Below are 18,011 nucleotides of genomic sequence, written 5' to 3'. Positions count from 1 at the left end.
CAGGCATTTTTCCCCCTAAATGATTATTCAAATTTGGGGGGGGGGGGTCACACAACAAGAAAAATCAGAAGCTGCAAATTACCAACTGCTGAGCAAACCAGTAGTGGGGACTTGTTTATGGCCACAATGCACTCATCTACACTACCTAAACCTAAACAAGTGGCCGATACAGAGTCTGAATTTGCAGAGGCACTCACACTAAAACACACGCTAACCTACCCATACACAGGCATAGACACTCTCAGTAAATCTCAAGCACTAACAAAGGCACAGAGACACTCACATATTCAAACTAACATACACACACACAATCACATATTGACATACCCACATACTCACACATTCACAAACGTATCCAGACACACACACATACACACGCTAACATACAAACATAATAACATATCCAGATGCATACATAAAGTCTCATATTAAGATATCCAGACACATACACACACACAGTAACATACCCAGACACATAGATAAACACACACACGCGCTAACATACCCACACATATAGATAGATAGATAGATAGATAGATAGATGTATATAGTACTGATCAAATGTTTTAGGCAGGTGTGAAAATTACTGTAAAGCAGCAATGCTCCTTTGAAACTAGACATGTTATTAATTTATTTTTATCAGTTAACAAAATGCAAAGTGAGTGAACAAATAATCAAATCAATACTGCATATGCCTCTAAAACAGCATCAGTTCTTCTAGGTACAATTACACAAAGTTGGGGATTTTGCAGCCATATAGTTAAGAGTACAATTAAACAATTATGCCAAACAATTGCGAATGATCATCAATTTAATATGTAGGTTGAACACAATCATTAACTGAAAGCAGCTGTGTAGGAGGAATGAAACTGGTTGAGGAACAGCCAAACCCACTAACAAGGTGAGGTTGTTGAAGCAGTTTAATGTCAAAATTAAAATAAAATGCTATTCACTGAATTGACGTGTTTAGTCCACCATGTGGCAACGTTTCAATCCAACTAAATGACTTGAAAACAATCCTGTAGTTCGATCGAAACGTTGCCACATGGTGAAATAAAGACGCCAATTCTCCGAGTGCTCAGCTATATCCTTGTTATTTTACTTTTGTTGTTTTGGATCCGATCTCCTGCTCGGGGGGCACCAAGAATTTGGGTGCTCCCTAACACGAGGGTGGTTTCTGTTTAGTGTCAAAGGTCATACACCACAGCAAGACGAAGCACAGTCCAGGACTTCGCTCTTTATTCCCCCCTCAGATCAGCCCATGTCATAAACTGCAGAAGGACAACCTAGCAGCCTTCTACCCACCGCATCTCAAGTGTTCAAGCAAGTTTGTAGACTAGATGCGCTAAATTGCTCTTATTCAATGTCAAATTTCCATGTCAAATTCTAACCAATGGATTATTTATTTGAAGGTGATACCTTCATTGAAAAATGTATACATTTTTAGGGCTTCGGAGGTCTCTCCACCAGATACATATCTATATGTTTCAAACATGGGACGAAAGTGGATGAAGGTGTAATCACACAAAAGTTTAGGACACACAAGGACAGATAAAACTTTGCTTGAGCAAGCAACAGTCTGTAAGCCGTTGGGCACATATTTTCAGAGTGAGGCAAGAGTGGATAAACAGACACTCCACTGTCTCATACAGCATCACCAACAAATAATGGTGCATGCAGCAGATCTAAGCATTGAAGCTGGGAAGGATTTTCAAGGACGACCATATTTAAAGTGACCACTTTAAGGTTTGTTTTTTTTTGCTGATCAAACCAGGACCACAAACTAAACAATGATTTATAGTTAGTTACCAACAATTCAGCACCATGGGATTATCAGAAGCACCACAAAAATAAACACTACTTTTAAGAACCCATTCAAGGAATGTTGACCTAAGTTTGACAAACATGTACACTGGAATGCAGGTTGGTCCTGCTGGGATTGGCCATAGGTCCATCATATGCGCTAAACTTTTCATGCCATTATATGCTCCTTATCGCAAATGCTCCGTTTGCAAATACGCGGAGAGATTCTGCAGAATCCTCCCCATATGCATTTGCCTCTTTCCCCACCCCCCCAACTAGTTGCCACGCAGGAGACATGTTTATCCAAACACACCTCTCTGTATGTCATATACTCACCTCCAGTCAGCTTTAATGCTAATTTGGACAACACTGCAGACCCTTATGCTACCTGGGTAGCTGGAGCTAGAAACTTAATAGTTATGGCAGGAGGTGGCCACTTGCCTATGATCTGTTGGATGCTGGCCCTAAAGGGCCAAGGCCTATTTTACATCTCAGTCTGGTACTGTGTGTAGTACCCAATAGGTGCTATGCTTCTATCTCCAGTCTCTAATACCTTGAGTGCCTGTCAGTACATTAGACTTCTAAAATGAATCACACTTATAGTTTTACTCCTTGACCATTACATGCACAGGCAGGGCTGGTGCAAGGATTTTTGCCACCCTAGGCAAAACATAATTTTGCCGCCCCTGGCTCCACCCCCACAAGCCCCTCCCCATTTTCTGCATGCCACGGCGCTCCCATAAGGTCCTCCTAACTGGCTGACTCGCTCCCACTCCTCCCCATAGTGACCTGCACTGCCTGCGGTTCGCGGTTGCCAGCGCCCCCTCCAAGTAGGCGCCCTAAGCGGGCGCCTACTTTGCCTATAGGTGTGCACAGGCAAGGCAGAAGGGAAAACACTTGCAATTGAAAACTTGGATCTAAATCATTCCAATGTCATATAGCTAGATACATTTGTATATACGATGATTAATAAATTAGCTCTCTCACTCACGCCTTTTCTCTCATGCTTTTCTTAGAATATTATTCCAGTAGAAAGTACCACATATAGTAGGACTTTTTATGACTATATGAGGGCAATCATAGAAACATAGAAAGCGACGGCAGATAAGAACCATTCAGCCCATCCAGCCTGCCTAACAACAATCCTGTGTGGATAACAATTATACTATGAATGCATAATCTAACCTCATTAACATTGTGTTAGAGCTGACAGGGTTAATAATGGAACGTGGTAGTATGCACTGTGGTTATCTGCAGGGAACTCAAAGTCTGCCCCATTGACAAGTGTCCCTGAGCAAAGTACAGGGTAGGTACACAGAGAGGTCAGCGAAGTGGAAATGTAAAGAGAAAGTTTGCAGGTTGCAGCTTTTCAATATACTATAACACCATATGCAGCCAAGTTAAACAATTAGCCTTAAGCATTGTTTTATTAATATGCTGTTTTTATTAAAAAAAAATGTTTAATAAAGCTGTGGTAAAATCTATTAGTTTAGTCTACTTCCCAGTATGCCTGTAATGCTTACATGAAACACCAGGCCTACATTAATCACAATCTTGAAAATGTAACATTGCTGGAGAAAAAAAAGGCTTTTTCGGCTTGAGAACTGAGATGCAGATAGGGCTGTACATCCAGCTGATAAATAATAAAAGTTGACCCATGAGTTAATAATGCACCTGGGGTCATGAGAGCAAAAGGTCAACTCCTGGCATGTAAGGTGGATTCCACCAAAAAAAATAAGCCAAAGAAGCCATTTTCCCCAGGACTTTTTGCACGCTGCTGATAACCATGCCTGGGAACACTCCAGGTTTTGCCCGGGCCCTGGAGACGTTGGCTGAAGCAGGAGCAATGTGAGGCACGCCTCACCTCCTCACGCCTACTTCCCCTCCTACAACGTTCAGTCTTTCTGCGTTGGGGGCCCTGCATGCAACGTCAGCATGCCTTTCATTGACATCAGTGGACCTCCCACTGACATCAGCATGACTGTCCACCAACATCAGTGGGACCTTTCACTGAAGTCAATAGACCCACCCACATCCTGAATAGGGCACCAAGTAGCTGGAGCCAGGATGTTCCCAGGTATTCTGATCACCACTCATGGGTTTGGCAAGGTGGCCATACTTCATAGGTCATTGGTGTCTGTCATCCCGCCAGTGCCTGGCGTTGAACTTTCCACCACTGGAGGAGCAGGGCCGGTTGGGGAGACCATTGATCTCCTTCTAAGAGATCCAAAATGAAGGAAGCGTGAGGTCTGTTCCTACAGAGCTTCACTTCAATGCTCCCTCAAGGTGTGCGATGGCTATTGATGCTGCGAACCTAGATATTATATCCTTGTTCTCAGCATTAAAGCAGCATTCACCATGAAGGAAAGCTGAAGTAAAGGGAACAGACCTCGCACTCCCAGCACAGGACCACCAGTGATTCAAGCAAATGGTAAGGAAGGAAAAGAAGAGGGATAGAAAGTTTGTGCCTAGTGTACTTCAATGAGTCCAATGAATAATCCAACAAGAACCATGCCTATCGCTCTCACCACCTATAACGTGCTTACCTTTATTATGGGGATATAGGAACTACGCGTACACGTCTCACATACCGCAGGGTCCTGCTACCTTTATTTTTCAGCACTCATGTTATTTTGACATATTGTTGACCAGCACAGGTAGTGATGCCCTGCAGTATGTGGGAGGTATAACTGAGTTATACTCAGTTATACCTCCCTGCTCTCTACCTGTGCTGATCAGCAGTATGTGAAGAGTATATCCTGGAAAACAGCATGGTGGCGCTATAGTTGGTTTTCAGCAACATGTAAAAAAAATATACATGTCCTGGGAAAGAATGCCCACCGTGGTAACCCTAGCGTCTACTCACTTTTTTTTTTTTTTTTTTTTTACAAGTGTTAAACTATTACAAGTAATGCTCATTTAGCTGACCCCGCCCACCATCGTATCTTCTATGCGTTTACCTAAGTGACCAAGCCCACCCAGTCGTTCATATGACTCGTGTGGCCCCGCCCCCTGCTCAGGGCTCTATATCCCAGCTCCAGGGGTTAGTGGCCCCTTTTCTGGCTCCGGCTCCGCTCTCTACTTTTCTTCCCGCTGCTCCACTTGTCTTCCTGCAATGTCCTCCGACAAAATCTTCATAGAGGGAGAGAGCTGCAAGTCCGCCTGGCACGATGCTACCGCAGGCTACGATGAGACTGACACCCATTTAGAGATTATGGGCAAACCGGTGATGGAGAGATGGGAGACTCCGTACATGCACAGCTTGGCAGGAGTGGCAGCCAGTAAAGGTACAGATCTACATGCGTGTATATGCACACATGTTTTGTGTATGGGGCTTTATGCATGATAGCACAACATGAACATCTGGGGAAGTAGCTTGTGAAGCATTGCATGTAATTGTATGGTATTGCGAACTTGTGAGTGTGTGGAGGGGTTAGTTTTGGCTTCTGGAGAAGATCCACTCCATGCATGACCTGGAGAAGGTGAGGGTCGGGTTCCTAGGAATGTAAGTGTCTCAGAATAGCCATGAGTTCTGTATAACATTTGGTGACAGCTGTAGCAAAGGGGGAGGGGAGTGAACATAGGCTCCTTTTTAGGTCTATGTAGAGTGTATAAAGTGATATCATTATATCTGCCACTGAATGCAATGAAACCTTTGGTTCACACACAGGTTAATGATTCATTTGTGCTCTTCAAACTTTTTCTTCAGGTGTGACTGGGATTGTAGGTCACCAGCTTTGTTGCTTGCAATGTCATTTTGCTGACTTCTGGTGGGATAGTACTTCTTAAAAAAACTTCTTATAAGTCAAATAACATTGCTTAGAACGCATGGGTTTTATTTTAATTGTCATTAAGAGCATCTATCACATTAAAGAGCCACACATTCCCATTTCCCATTGCTCAGCTCAATGTGTGGACTCCTAGACTGCATTAAGGGGATATGTGACGCATTGGAGAGGACAACACACTCTCCAAGGCATCACAGGCAGTTCTTCAGGCTCTACTAGCTGAATAACTTTACCCATCAGTCTTAACCATGTAAAACATTTAGTATACCCGATTATCTGCACATCCTCCCTCCTGTCTATTCAAATTTTTAACCTAAAGAGGTTTATTTACTAAAGGGAAAGTTGGCAGGGGAGTTGTAGTTTCAACTCTTTCGCTTCATAGTTTATTATAAGGACCACTGGTAGGTTCTACCAAAAAGACCAAGTGACCCTGCATAATGAATAATTCAATGAAATTAATCTCACTGATTCATTTATATATTATCCATGACCAACTAACTCTTTACCACAGCAGAAGCTTGCCAGAGTTGAACCTTCAAGATGTATAGAGAAGTCAGGCAGTCAAAACCAACGCTCTACCTTGTGACTAGACCCAAAAGTTTTGAGTGCAGAGAGTGTGGAAATGTTTGTCCCCTGTCTGACTATGTCATTAACAAGTGGCTGGAGTTTCAATGGATGTGTGAATCTGGGATACTTGTATGTGAGGCTCAGAACAAAGGAGAGTTGTAGATAATAATCACTCTGTCTTGTGCCTGATCCTACTAACTTAGCTTTTCTCTTTCAGGTGGCCGGGTTTTGGAGATTGGTTTTGGCATGGCCATTGCAGCTAGTAAACTGGAGGAGCATAATATCGAGGAACACTGGATTGTAGAGTGCAATGATGGTGTATTCCAGAGGCTACAAGAATGGGCGAAGAAGCAGCCACATAAGGTGAGACCGGAAACCTCACTCGATGAGAGTAGAGGTTTTTGCTCTTCTGTTTCATTTTGGGTAGACATAAATGATTATCACAAAAGGTGCTTGCTTTCATAAGGGTTGGGGTCCATTAAGACTTGCATGTTGGTGTTTGACTAATTTGCCTGATTGTAGGTGATATCAGGGGCTTGCCTTCATGGATGCTACCAATCAAATGTTGCTTGGACTGCCCATTTAAATGTCTTCCTTACAACTAAGGTGGTCAGAGATTAGATTGCCAAGTGTTATGATCTGTGTAATTGGGCACTTTGATGTCATATCCTGTTGGTGGCTAGGAGGCAGTAGGGGCATGATACCTAGATGGAGTTAACAGGAGCAGTTACAGAAATGCTCCTAGGGTAGAAGGTCACAGAGGCAGTGTACACAAATGGTAGTGGTAAGATCATCAATGGGGGCTGGGTGAACAGGTTTACTAGGGAGGATGGGTAATGAGTGCTGGTTACACAGCTGACTAGCAAATGGTGTGTGTGTGTGTGTTATATATATATATATATATATATATATATATATATATATATATATATATATATATATATATAATTTATTTATTATATATATATTATATATATATATTCACCATTCAATGCAATATAGGAGCCCAAACACTTGTTCCAACTAATATATATATATATAGATATAGGTATATATATATATAGATATAGGTATATATATATATATATATATATATAGATATGTAGAATCTGGAAAGCAAAAATGACCAGTCAGCACAGTTATTGAGAAGTAGAAAGCATGAACAGCTGTTAGCTGGGGGAATCTGGTCTTTATGCACAGATGTTACAGGGGTATAGAATGCAGCATGATTGGCTAGAGAAGTGCCATTGGCATAGGATCAGGGGTGGGGAGGAATCACATACTCATGGTCTTCCTACCGTGTTTCCCCGAAAGTAAGACAGTGTCTTACTTTCTTTTTATCCCTAAAAGCCCCACTATGTCTTACTTTCGGGGTATGTCTTATATTGGGAAAAAATTGAGAGTGATGGGAGTTATGATGTACTTTTAGAGCATAATTAGATCATGAAAAAGACATTGGAAATGGTACAGCATAACACCCATCACTCTCACACACTTACCAATCAACACACCTACCAATCCACACGTATACCAATCCACACACATATACACCAATCCACACGTATACACAAATCCACACACATATACACTAATCCACACACATATACACTAATCCACACACATATACCAATCCACACACATATACACCAATCCACACACATATACACCAATCCACACACATATACACCAATCCACACACATATACACCAATCCACACACATATACACCAATCCACACACACATACACCAATCCACACACACATATACACCAATCCACTCTCACTTAATGCTTTCCTACCTTTCCTTTCTTCTTTCAGCTTCTTTTCCTCCTCTTCGCTCCTCTTCTTCAGTTCTTGTCTCCTTCCGGGTCAGAGGGCACGGACAGCGGTGGGCGCGGCTTCAGTGTTGTGCGCCGGGATCTGACAAGAAACCCCGGCGCACAACAGCTGTTGCCGCGCAGATCACAAGGGAGCGGTATCGGAGGTCATTAACAGACCTCCGGCTCCCTTGAGTGATTTTAAGCCGGGTTGAACCCGGCTTAAAATCACTCAAGGGAGCCGGAGGTCTGTTAAAGACCTCCGATACCGCTCCCTTGCGAGCCTGCTCCTCCAGCGGCGGACATTACTGTCCGTCTCTGGAGGGGTGCCGGGTGCCGCAGGTTGGCACCCCCTGGAGTGTGGCGCCCTGTGCGGTCGCACACCCCAAAGGTCGGCCCTGCTCTAAGGGGCCGGCCTTAGGGGTCTGCGGCCGCACAGGGTTTAAATAAAAACATCGGGGGTTTTTTTCAACTTTATTTAACATCCTCCATGTTAAATAAAGTTAAAAAAACTTTATTTAACATGGAGGATGTTAAATAAAGTTAAAAAAAAACCCCGATGTTTTAATTTAAATCCTGTGCGGCCGCAGACACGTAAGGCCGGCCTTGGTGGGGACTTCCCGGCCCCTTAGAGTGGCGGACCCGGCAAATCCCCCGTGTTTCCCCGAAAGTAAGACATATGTCTTACTTTCGGGGTACGGCTTATATTAGCCGACCCCTCTGAAACCCCCGATACGTCTTACAATCGGGGGTGTCTTACTATCGGGGAAACACGGTATATAGAGGTTAAAAAAAAAAAAAAGATAAGGTGTCCATCAGTCTAGTAGCCATATGTTTATGCAGGGCAAAGTCCAGAAAAAAAACACACGTCAGCTAGAATAACTAAATGGAATGTGAATTAGATATAGACATACAGTGTATGCATATCTCAATACGTTGTAATGAAGGTATTTTGTTTTCTTCACGATTATACGTATAAAGTCAAATGTTTTAAAGTATTTTGTGTTGGCATCTTGTCAACGATGTTATGATGTTCTGTGGTATTAAAAGTTGGATTATGAGAATTAGAGGTTGTAATTCTACTTTTTGTAGAAATATATAAACCATTTCAGAGCGTGCAAAGATGAAACTTAAAATAACTAGTATGCTTGTGTGCCTTGCAAGGGAGGAGGTCAATACCTTCACAGTTGTCACTGATTCTTTACAGATTGTGCCTCTTAAGGGACTATGGGAAGATGTGATTCCAACATTACCAGATGGGCACTTTGATGGTGAGATTATCATCCTTTTGTGTTGTGATTCTTTCATCTCTTTTCATCCCTGTGATTCAGTTCAGTCATTTTTCTTTTTCTTTTCAGGGATCCTATATGACACATACCCCTTATCAGAGGAAACATGGCACACACACCAGTTCAACTTCATCAAGGTAATTCTATAGCATCCACAAACACTGCATGTCCAACAGCACTTGAACTCTGAAGACTTGACACTGTGAATATTGATTATACCTTTAGTGAAAAAAATGTATTTTACATGTGGTCACCTTTTGGGGCAACGACCCGATTTAGTGAACAAGATCCTCTGGTAACGTAATAGTATGTTTAACATGATTGTGTTAGTATTCGTTGGTAAAGACTATATGGTATATACCTAAACCAAACTAGTACCCTTTTGTGTGTCTACAACATGGCATTCGGACTGTTATACAGGTGATAACAGTGGATGAAATGTTATTTCAGTGTTGTGTCGGTGACATAATAATCTGTCTTTTGCAGGGTCATGCTCACCGGCTGCTCAAACCTGGAGGAGTCCTCACGTACTGTAACCTGACATCATGGGGAGAACTGTTGAAGTCCAAATACACAGATATAGAAAAAATGTTCCAGGTAAGATATCTGAAATGCTTTATCGTAACTACATGTTCTTCAATTGCCTTAATAGAATCCACACAGCAAACGTAGCTTACCTGGTGATCTGCAGTTGTGCAGCCCTTGTAACCAACAAGCTTTCTCTACCTACTTCACATCTGTTACTTGGATGCAAGAATACCACTTCTGTCCTTTAGTGGGAGTTGTATAGAGAATGCATTGTGTGTTTAATGTTCTCAATGTGGGTGTTTAATGTTCTGCCCTGTTCTGGTACTATCCAGATACTCGGCCTTGCCTGACTAAAGTTCACAAGAATGCTTGACAGCTGCAGCACCATAGAATTATAGGTTAAGAAAAGGCAACTGAGAAACTTCAATATGTAATAATAAACACAATATTTTTGTGAAGGAAGGTAGTTCTTACATATTTATGTTTCTAATGAAATATTCTCCTCTAATGTATTTTACTTAACAGGAGACCCAAATACCTCCATTGTTGGAAGCTGGTTTCAAACAGGAGAATATTAGCACCACTGTAATGGACTTGATACCTCCTGAAGATTGTAGATATTACTCCTTCCATAAGATGATCACGCCTACTATTATCAAAGCCTAAACAGCTCAAAGAACTTGTATCCTGCACAGCATTATATGACAGAAAAACACCTACACAATTCACTACCTATGCCTTCGACCAACTTTCATTTGCAAGAGCTTCATCCAGTCCAAATGGAGGCGGCAGTGGCTTCAGTAACTCTGCTTCTCCGTTTGACTGTAAAAACTACTATTCGCAGAGGCCTGTGCTAGCACAGGGTAATGGAGTGAAAGAGATCTGCCTTATTACACCACATACGTGGTTTGGTTTGGGTCCGAAAGCCAAATAAAGAGATGCATTTGAGGGACTTTGGTTTTGTGTATTTTTGCTTCTAAATCTGGAGTTTGCCTTAGTCATAAATGAAGGTTGGCCCTCAATGACATTACCATGCATTATTATGGGCAAACGCCAGTGAGCTTTTGCTGTATAGATTGAGGCAACCCTATATTGGTTAAATCGGTGACATGACCGTTCTTTATGTAGGAGAAAGTGACGGGGGGTAAATCCTTCTTTTGTATGAAGCAACGGTATCTGAGGTAAAATCTTCTAATATAAATGTTTTTGTTGCTGGTGTAACTCTTTCCTGCAACTGTTTCTTAGAGCCCACTGATTGTGCTACCTAAAGATATGCAACCCAAAAAGTTGTCCTTTTTCTTTAAAAGTGAATGCACTGGTGTCCGTGCAAAACGGTCCTTCACGTAGATCCAAAATACCTGCATGACTAGAGACTGCAGTGTCACTTAATAGAAACATAACGAACACGGGAGCAACTCTAGTCGTACGGTTATAAATAATAATCCGTGTTTTATCCTTCTAGGAATGTCACGATTCTCACCAGACAACTATAAAAGGTGATACCTTAATGCAGATCTCTCACGCTTAACCACATCTTACATCTCTGTACCCTAAACACATGAAAAGGTGGCTGTAGATTAACCCATGATGTCCCCATAGAGATACTTTCATTCTGTGACTATACCAGTATGTCCCTTTGAAAGCGGGACTCCTCCTGTCCACAGAAGGCCGCGTTGCTGCCTTTCTACGGACAGGTCCAGCACAATGATGTGAGTGCTGGGTTTACCCTTACTATGTGACTGCCCAGTTAAGCATTCCCTTCTGGAAGCTCTCACTGCTGACTTCTGCCAGGACTCGGCAGGAGAGAGAAGAGGATCTGTCCAAACTCTGCTGAGATCTGATTGCTCCCCCCCTTGCTGGCTGATCATAAAAATGTGAATATCAACAATCGCCTCCTAAGCCCAAACGGTGTTGCTGAAACGCCTCAATATCAAGGCATTCAGTGACACTGAAACCGCACCCCAGGATGCGCTGTGTCAAAGATGTCCAGAATAGGATGTGGGCACATACTGTCCAAATGTCAGATTCCCAAAAGCGGGCACCTCCTAAACATGCCCCCTTTTAGCCCCCCAACAAGCCTATGCATCATGGTATCACTGTACCCAGGAGATGTTGCTGAATGCATATCGTGTGTTTGGCTGTGACATATACCAGGGGCTGAATCCATACCTGAATTACACTGCATGTGAAAACACACAAAAAATGCTACCATGACCTTTGAATTCGAACGCTGGGTTCCATTGACTTGCATGGTTGAATGCAGTAGCTGTATTCAACCTGCAAGGGGAGCCAGAATTCTCAAGAGGGTCTGGAGAGACCCTCTTGCGAACTTTCACAACTTGATTTTTTTTTTAAATTTAAAGGACACGCCGCCATCTTGCGAGTGGCAAAGTCTCTCATAGTGGCGGTTGTGACCGCTCTCCGGAGTGATCACAGCGCGTCCTGGGGTAGTTTTTCGTTTTTGCTAAATGCCTCACTATCGAGGTATTTCACAGACACCATTGAAGTTTAGAGTTTAAACTCTTAAAACCGGACATTGATGCCCCAGACATGGCTTGACATCGAGGCATTAAAGCAACACCGTATAAGCGTAGAAAGTCGTCTTAGATTACTTCCTAAGCTTGTTTAATGAAATGACTTGCCAGGCAAGTCAGTGGTCTTTACCTGACCATTTTTGTGTGACGTGCCTGGCCCATCATTGGACGTTAAAGGGTTAATCTGTGATCCTCAGGGAAGTGATCCATGTAGAAGGGTAGTGGTAGTATAGATGTTGTCCAGCAGGGATGGCTGAGAATGAAAGTGACATCTCCCGACGCTTAATCTAGCATGAGGAATGACATGCTCAAATTGACAGATACAAGCTTTTCAAACTGTTTCACCATTTTAAAACAGTGTGTATCTTTATGCTCTCTGGCACAAGCTGCAAGAAATCATGCCTCTGTATTAACATCTTAATACAAATTGTTTTTTATAAAACCTGAATGCACATAGTGTTTGACAGATTATATTCCCCCCATTTCTTTGGATGAGAACGAAACATCCTTAAAAACTAATCTACTTGAAATGCTGGTTCACAGTGAAAAGGTAAACATATATGTAAGCACATAGGCTACCTGTCAAAAAATGTAAGCCTTCACCAGCACAGCTTGTATACTAATCAGTAAAGAGGCCAACAATGAAAGAAACCAGCACAATGACACCCAGATTTGTGGCTTGTTCCATATTCTTTTATTAGCTGCTCACATGTACACTCCGTTATTAGAGAGCAGGTATAATTCTCTCACACCTCTTCTACTTATCACAAACAGCCTATGAACTCATTCAGGCGTGAACTTGGAAAGAAAGGTTTATTTGTACAAACTTCAGAAGACACCTGTGATCCTTACTGTGTCACATAAAGCACAGGGCTTTAAAACAGCAGTCCTGACTGTAATCCCAGGACACCCATGTGCACGGTGCTTCAGCATTTTATAAATATAATGAAAACGCATTTATTTCCTATACCAAATGCGCATTCTCTTCTCTCGCTTGATTTTTTTCTGCAGCTGCAATATTCCGTAGAGCAATGCTTCAGCAGTGGGAGGACAGCCTAAAGGTGTAAAAATTCAAACCATAAATATGACTTGTTCAGATTCTTGTATTGCAAAGAAAACACTATATACATGGACATATAAACTGGGACATAACAATAGCACAGGGACATAAGAGACACCAAGGAATGTCATAATAAAAGCAAATAAACTGTCATATATAATAAACATTTTCCTTATCGGATAAGAAGAAAATTAGGCCAAAGTTGCAAATGGTTAATGATAAAATGCAGTTTGTTCTAGTGTTTCAATTACCAGTAACTACTAACAGTATAGTGAAGCACCACCTTAACTGCCATATAGTTGATGCTCAAGGGATTGCACTTACAGATTTCTTGCAAAGGGTAAAACTTACCAGGAACATATATATCTACAGGTACGATTCTATCACATCCTCTGACCACAGAGTACGAATAATGATAGTATCCTCCTCCATTTGCACAGCTGCGAGAAATAGAAATATATGGTAAACAGGGAGGAGTAGCTCATAATGCCAAATGACAAATACATGGAGGTCAAAGCACAGCTATGGCACACATGCATACAGTGAAGTTAATGACATATTGCCAGCACTCACCTGCCCATGGATACAACATAACGCGGTTCTGGCATCTGATCATAAACCTAAAGAATGTAGAAATTCCGTCAGATACATTACCTTAGCTTACCACTGCCCAGAAACAGTGTCTACAATCCAATACACAGCTGTAATGTTGAGCATGGATCTCGTTGGACCCCCTGGAACATGAGCCAGTACCGAAGTGGTCTAGACCATCATTGTACACTGGTAGGAATCCCTCTTTGAATTTGGATGTAATAAAGAGGCATGATATAAGGTGACACTCTGCTATCATATGGATTAAAGTGCAAATGATAGCTGGAGTGTACAGTAGCAAACAGACCGAGCTATGCAAGACCCCACTATGAATGCTACTCCTAAGGAGTTTTAACACTTCACGGCCGCTGCCTGTATTCTGCATATAAGCCATTAGTATAGGGAAGCAGTTAAAATTATCTTGCAGCCACAAAATGGTAGCTCTTACAGCAAGACATTCATTCATTTTATAGTAATACTAAATGAATTAGAAATGACATGTTTGATAATTAAGATGAATGATAATCTGGTAAATTTGCTGTAATATAGAATCTGTTGTTAATTTAGAAAGGAAAAAATAATACTCACCTTCCTGAGTGCAGGGGCCATCTTATTTGTTAGGGTTCCTGCCACAATCATCACATCTGCTTGTCTAGGACTGGCACGAAAAACTACCCCAAACCTGTCCATGTCATACCTCGGAGCAGCCATATGCATCATCTCCACAGCACAACAAGCCAAGCCAAAAGTCATAGGCCATAGGGAGCTCTGTAGGTACACAGATGTAACAAAGCACAAGTGTTCTTACTCACAGAAACTGCTGAAGTTGACTGTCTTACTTTGTCTTTGGTGCTAATAAGTATAACAGATAAGGATTCTGGGAGAGCATGGTCTTTTATTCCTCCGCAGACCATAGGAAGGCAGCAGAACAATTGCCTGATTTTTCCTTTTTTTTAAAAAAAAAACTTTATTCATCAACAAAATGAATACGGTAGCATTGTGACATGGTAGGACCATGAAAAGATAAAGAATACAGACAATGAGTCTTAAACAATAGCAATCAAGACAGTATCACAAGCCGAAGATCAACAGTGGTTGCAGCGGCATGAGTCAAGGAAAAAGAACGATGCATTACATAGCAACATAGAGGTAGCAAAAGGACACCCTTCAAACAATCAATTTGTACAACAAACACAAAATAAAACCCAAAAACAAAACCCGGCCGTCCATTCGTCACATCAGATGTCAGCGCGGCAAGTCTGTATAACTGAATCAAGCATACCAATTCACCGAAGAAAGTCAGGAGCTTAGGACCCAAGACTCACATAGTCCCCAACCAGAATCAAAGCATAACTGCAACACTAGTCCCGTACACCAACACTCAAAATGTCCCAATTAGTCCCGTATAGGATCCCGTTGTCGTATTGTCGCTTCCATCTACCAGGGAGCGGTAAGAAACGTGCCTAATCTTTCCACTGCGAGTTAACATAGCTAAAATGCATATCTAACTAAACTTTCAATTGTGTTACAAATAGAATATCACATCAAGTAACACAGGTCCATTCTTCATGTTTTATTGATAAAGTTTTTAGGGAACTGGAGGAAAAAAAAAAAATCTTACCCTGCGTGCCCAGTTTACCAGCTCATCAAGCTTTGTGACAACATACTCTCCGCGGCTGCTTGGCAGAGATGGTTTTGGTGCACTTACTGCACTGCTCTTCTGTCTAATCTGTAAGTTACTGAAAGACAAGTAACAAACATAACGATGCATCAAATATGCATATAAACAGAGCAATATAACTGCGTAGCAACACAGACTGTTAAACACAATATTAATAGGAGACAGATTGTGTAATGCATATAACATTCGCTTGTGGCAACAATGCCTGTTTAACTTTCTGATCTGAAAGATACCCAACATGACACAGTTGTAATTAGATTTACTTGCTTGAGAAGACTAATATGTATGACTACTGCGATCTGTTCCAAGTTGTACAATGCTGGAAAGAAAAGAAAAATAAACTTTTAAAACTTACGTGGCAACATCTTCATTTTCTGTTGTAGGGTGCCAAGCTCTAGTGTGAAGAGCAGCCAGAGAGCTCGGTCTAAGGGAGAGATACTCATATAGTCAGAGGCAGCAGGACAACAAGAGGCAAACATTAAGCCAAATCTAATGACAACTTACCTAGTGGTGTGAATCCAGAGCCGAGATAGCCATGGAGCTGAAACACAACAAAATCTTAATACGCCTCACTGATGACTGGGAAGCTACACACTGTGCACATAATCGCCCTTCATTTTGTCTCAGACCATAACATATCGACGCACGTATGGCTAAGGTGAAGCGGTGTGGGATTTCATACTACTCTATGTGTAAATACATATATTCGTGCTGTACATTTTGTTAAGCTCAACCATTCACTCCCAGACAACTGAACGTCCGTGCCCTTGGTAATGACGAACGCATAACAACTCGCCTACCTGTCAGCGCCGCCATCTTGCCATTGGACGCCCCCTAAGAACTTCCGAGATCTAAAGGATCTAGATCCGTCAGTATAAATGTCCCGCCCAGGAACATAGAATGCAGTTCAACGTTCCTAGGGCCGGCCGTGACATCGCTTGTCGAAAAATACTGTTAGAAGAAAAGATTGTTTCTGCCAACACAATGCAGTTTATTAAATTAGACATTATATAGTTATTGGTGTCGGAAATATATTTTCGTTGGGGTGGAGGTGATAGATATCTTATAGACTTGTGTGGAATAGCCGGTAAATGCGTGTACTTTCATTTGGTACAAACATTCGTAATATTTGAAAGCACAGCATTAAAATGGAATGTTTGTTCAATAAAAGATGTTTTATCTTATATTGCAGTACTCATTTGTTTACACTATCTGTACCAGCCAAGTAATATATTTATGAGGTTATACTCAAGCCAGTTGAACATAATTTAAAAATACTACTTTAACAATGTTTATAATTTTCAAACTTAATATTCCCTAACCTAAATAATAAGTCAAAGCGACATAGACTATTATGCAAACTCGTATCTACTGATTTTAAACGCATGCTTATTTTATCCTAACTATACAATTATTCAGAATACTAGAAATGTAACCGACTAGCGCAGTCCCACAAAAAAATATGTAAAAAAAACTATAAGGATATGATGTCATATTACAACACTATCGCCCCCACTAAGGACTCTGCCTGCACTACGATGGGAACAATAGGAAAGATGGGGTTGCGCACAGCTTTGATAAGAAATTGACAGCAGAACTTACACTCAAGAAGCTCCAGCAAGAATTGATTTTCAGAAGGGTCATGCTAAGTTGACAACCGACTTAGACGTATGGATGCCTAAGTTTTGTTTAGGAATATAATGGCAAAGGTTTAGGTACAGCCAACCAGAGCTTAAGAAATGTATGACACACCATTTTTGAAAAACATGACTACCTTGGACCCGGGATTTCCCAGACATTGGCTCAATCACAACCTGTTAGATAACGAACTACTTGCTATGTTCTTTTGTATTTTGCATATAAATGCTATCTGGAATCCTGGCCAGACCCCACCATAAAGTTATTAGAACATGAAGAGCATCTTCAAAGGATGCCAGATGTCCTGTGCCGGGTACCATCAAATCCTGCAGTGGGCAAGACTCTAGGGCCTCACGGGTGATGGATCACCTAGTCTGTTCAAATTTATGAGCTGAGAAATACGGTTACATTTCCATAGTGGAACCATGACCTGAAGATGTTCTGTGTGCTGACAGTGTGACTTCCAGAATGATAGGAAACATGGCAGGAGAGGGTCATACAAGTTACCATAACAACAGAGTATGGCATATAAAAAAGGCAGGAGTTTGTTGCCAGGCTATAAGGCAGAAAGCATCACTCCATTTATTATTTTGGGACAGAAATCCAAGAAATTAGGGAAAAAGAATGTCATTATTGCTCAATTTGTCCACGGGCCATTGCTTTAAAGACCACACCCCATCCAGTAATTTTAAGCAAGTAAATACTATAAGAGGCAT

General features: G+C 41.6%; 2 protein-coding genes across 2 annotated transcripts; one reads left to right on the top strand and one right to left on the bottom strand.

The window, feature by feature from the left end:
- The first annotated feature begins 4,839 nt into the window (after positions 1–4,839).
- GAMT (guanidinoacetate N-methyltransferase) lies at positions 4,840–10,743 on the top strand. Its single transcript, XM_053464915.1, has 6 exons — positions 4,840–5,090; positions 6,376–6,521; positions 9,182–9,245; positions 9,333–9,400; positions 9,750–9,860; positions 10,317–10,743. Exons 1-6 carry the CDS (start codon positions 4,919–4,921, stop codon positions 10,455–10,457), a joined length of 702 nt encoding a protein of 233 aa, XP_053320890.1. The 5' UTR covers positions 4,840–4,918; the 3' UTR covers positions 10,458–10,743.
- Positions 10,744–12,996: 2,253 nt separating this feature from the next.
- NDUFS7 (NADH:ubiquinone oxidoreductase core subunit S7) lies at positions 12,997–16,528 on the bottom strand. Its single transcript, XM_053464926.1, has 8 exons — positions 16,458–16,528; positions 16,162–16,198; positions 16,013–16,081; positions 15,598–15,715; positions 14,565–14,744; positions 13,959–14,005; positions 13,737–13,825; positions 12,997–13,380 (listed from the first exon to the last, which is right to left on the bottom strand). The coding sequence occupies exons 1-8, from the start codon at positions 16,471–16,473 to the stop codon at positions 13,283–13,285; spliced, it is 654 nt and encodes a 217-aa protein (XP_053320901.1). The 5' UTR covers positions 16,474–16,528; the 3' UTR covers positions 12,997–13,282.
- Positions 16,529–18,011: the final 1,483 nt, after the last annotated feature.

This window comes from Spea bombifrons, chromosome 1, assembly GCF_027358695.1.
Source record: "Spea bombifrons isolate aSpeBom1 chromosome 1, aSpeBom1.2.pri, whole genome shotgun sequence".
NCBI lineage: Eukaryota > Metazoa > Chordata > Amphibia > Anura > Pelobatidae > Spea > Spea bombifrons.
Note: the sequence above shows the minus strand (reverse complement) of the source record. Positions and strands in the feature narration are given on the sequence as shown.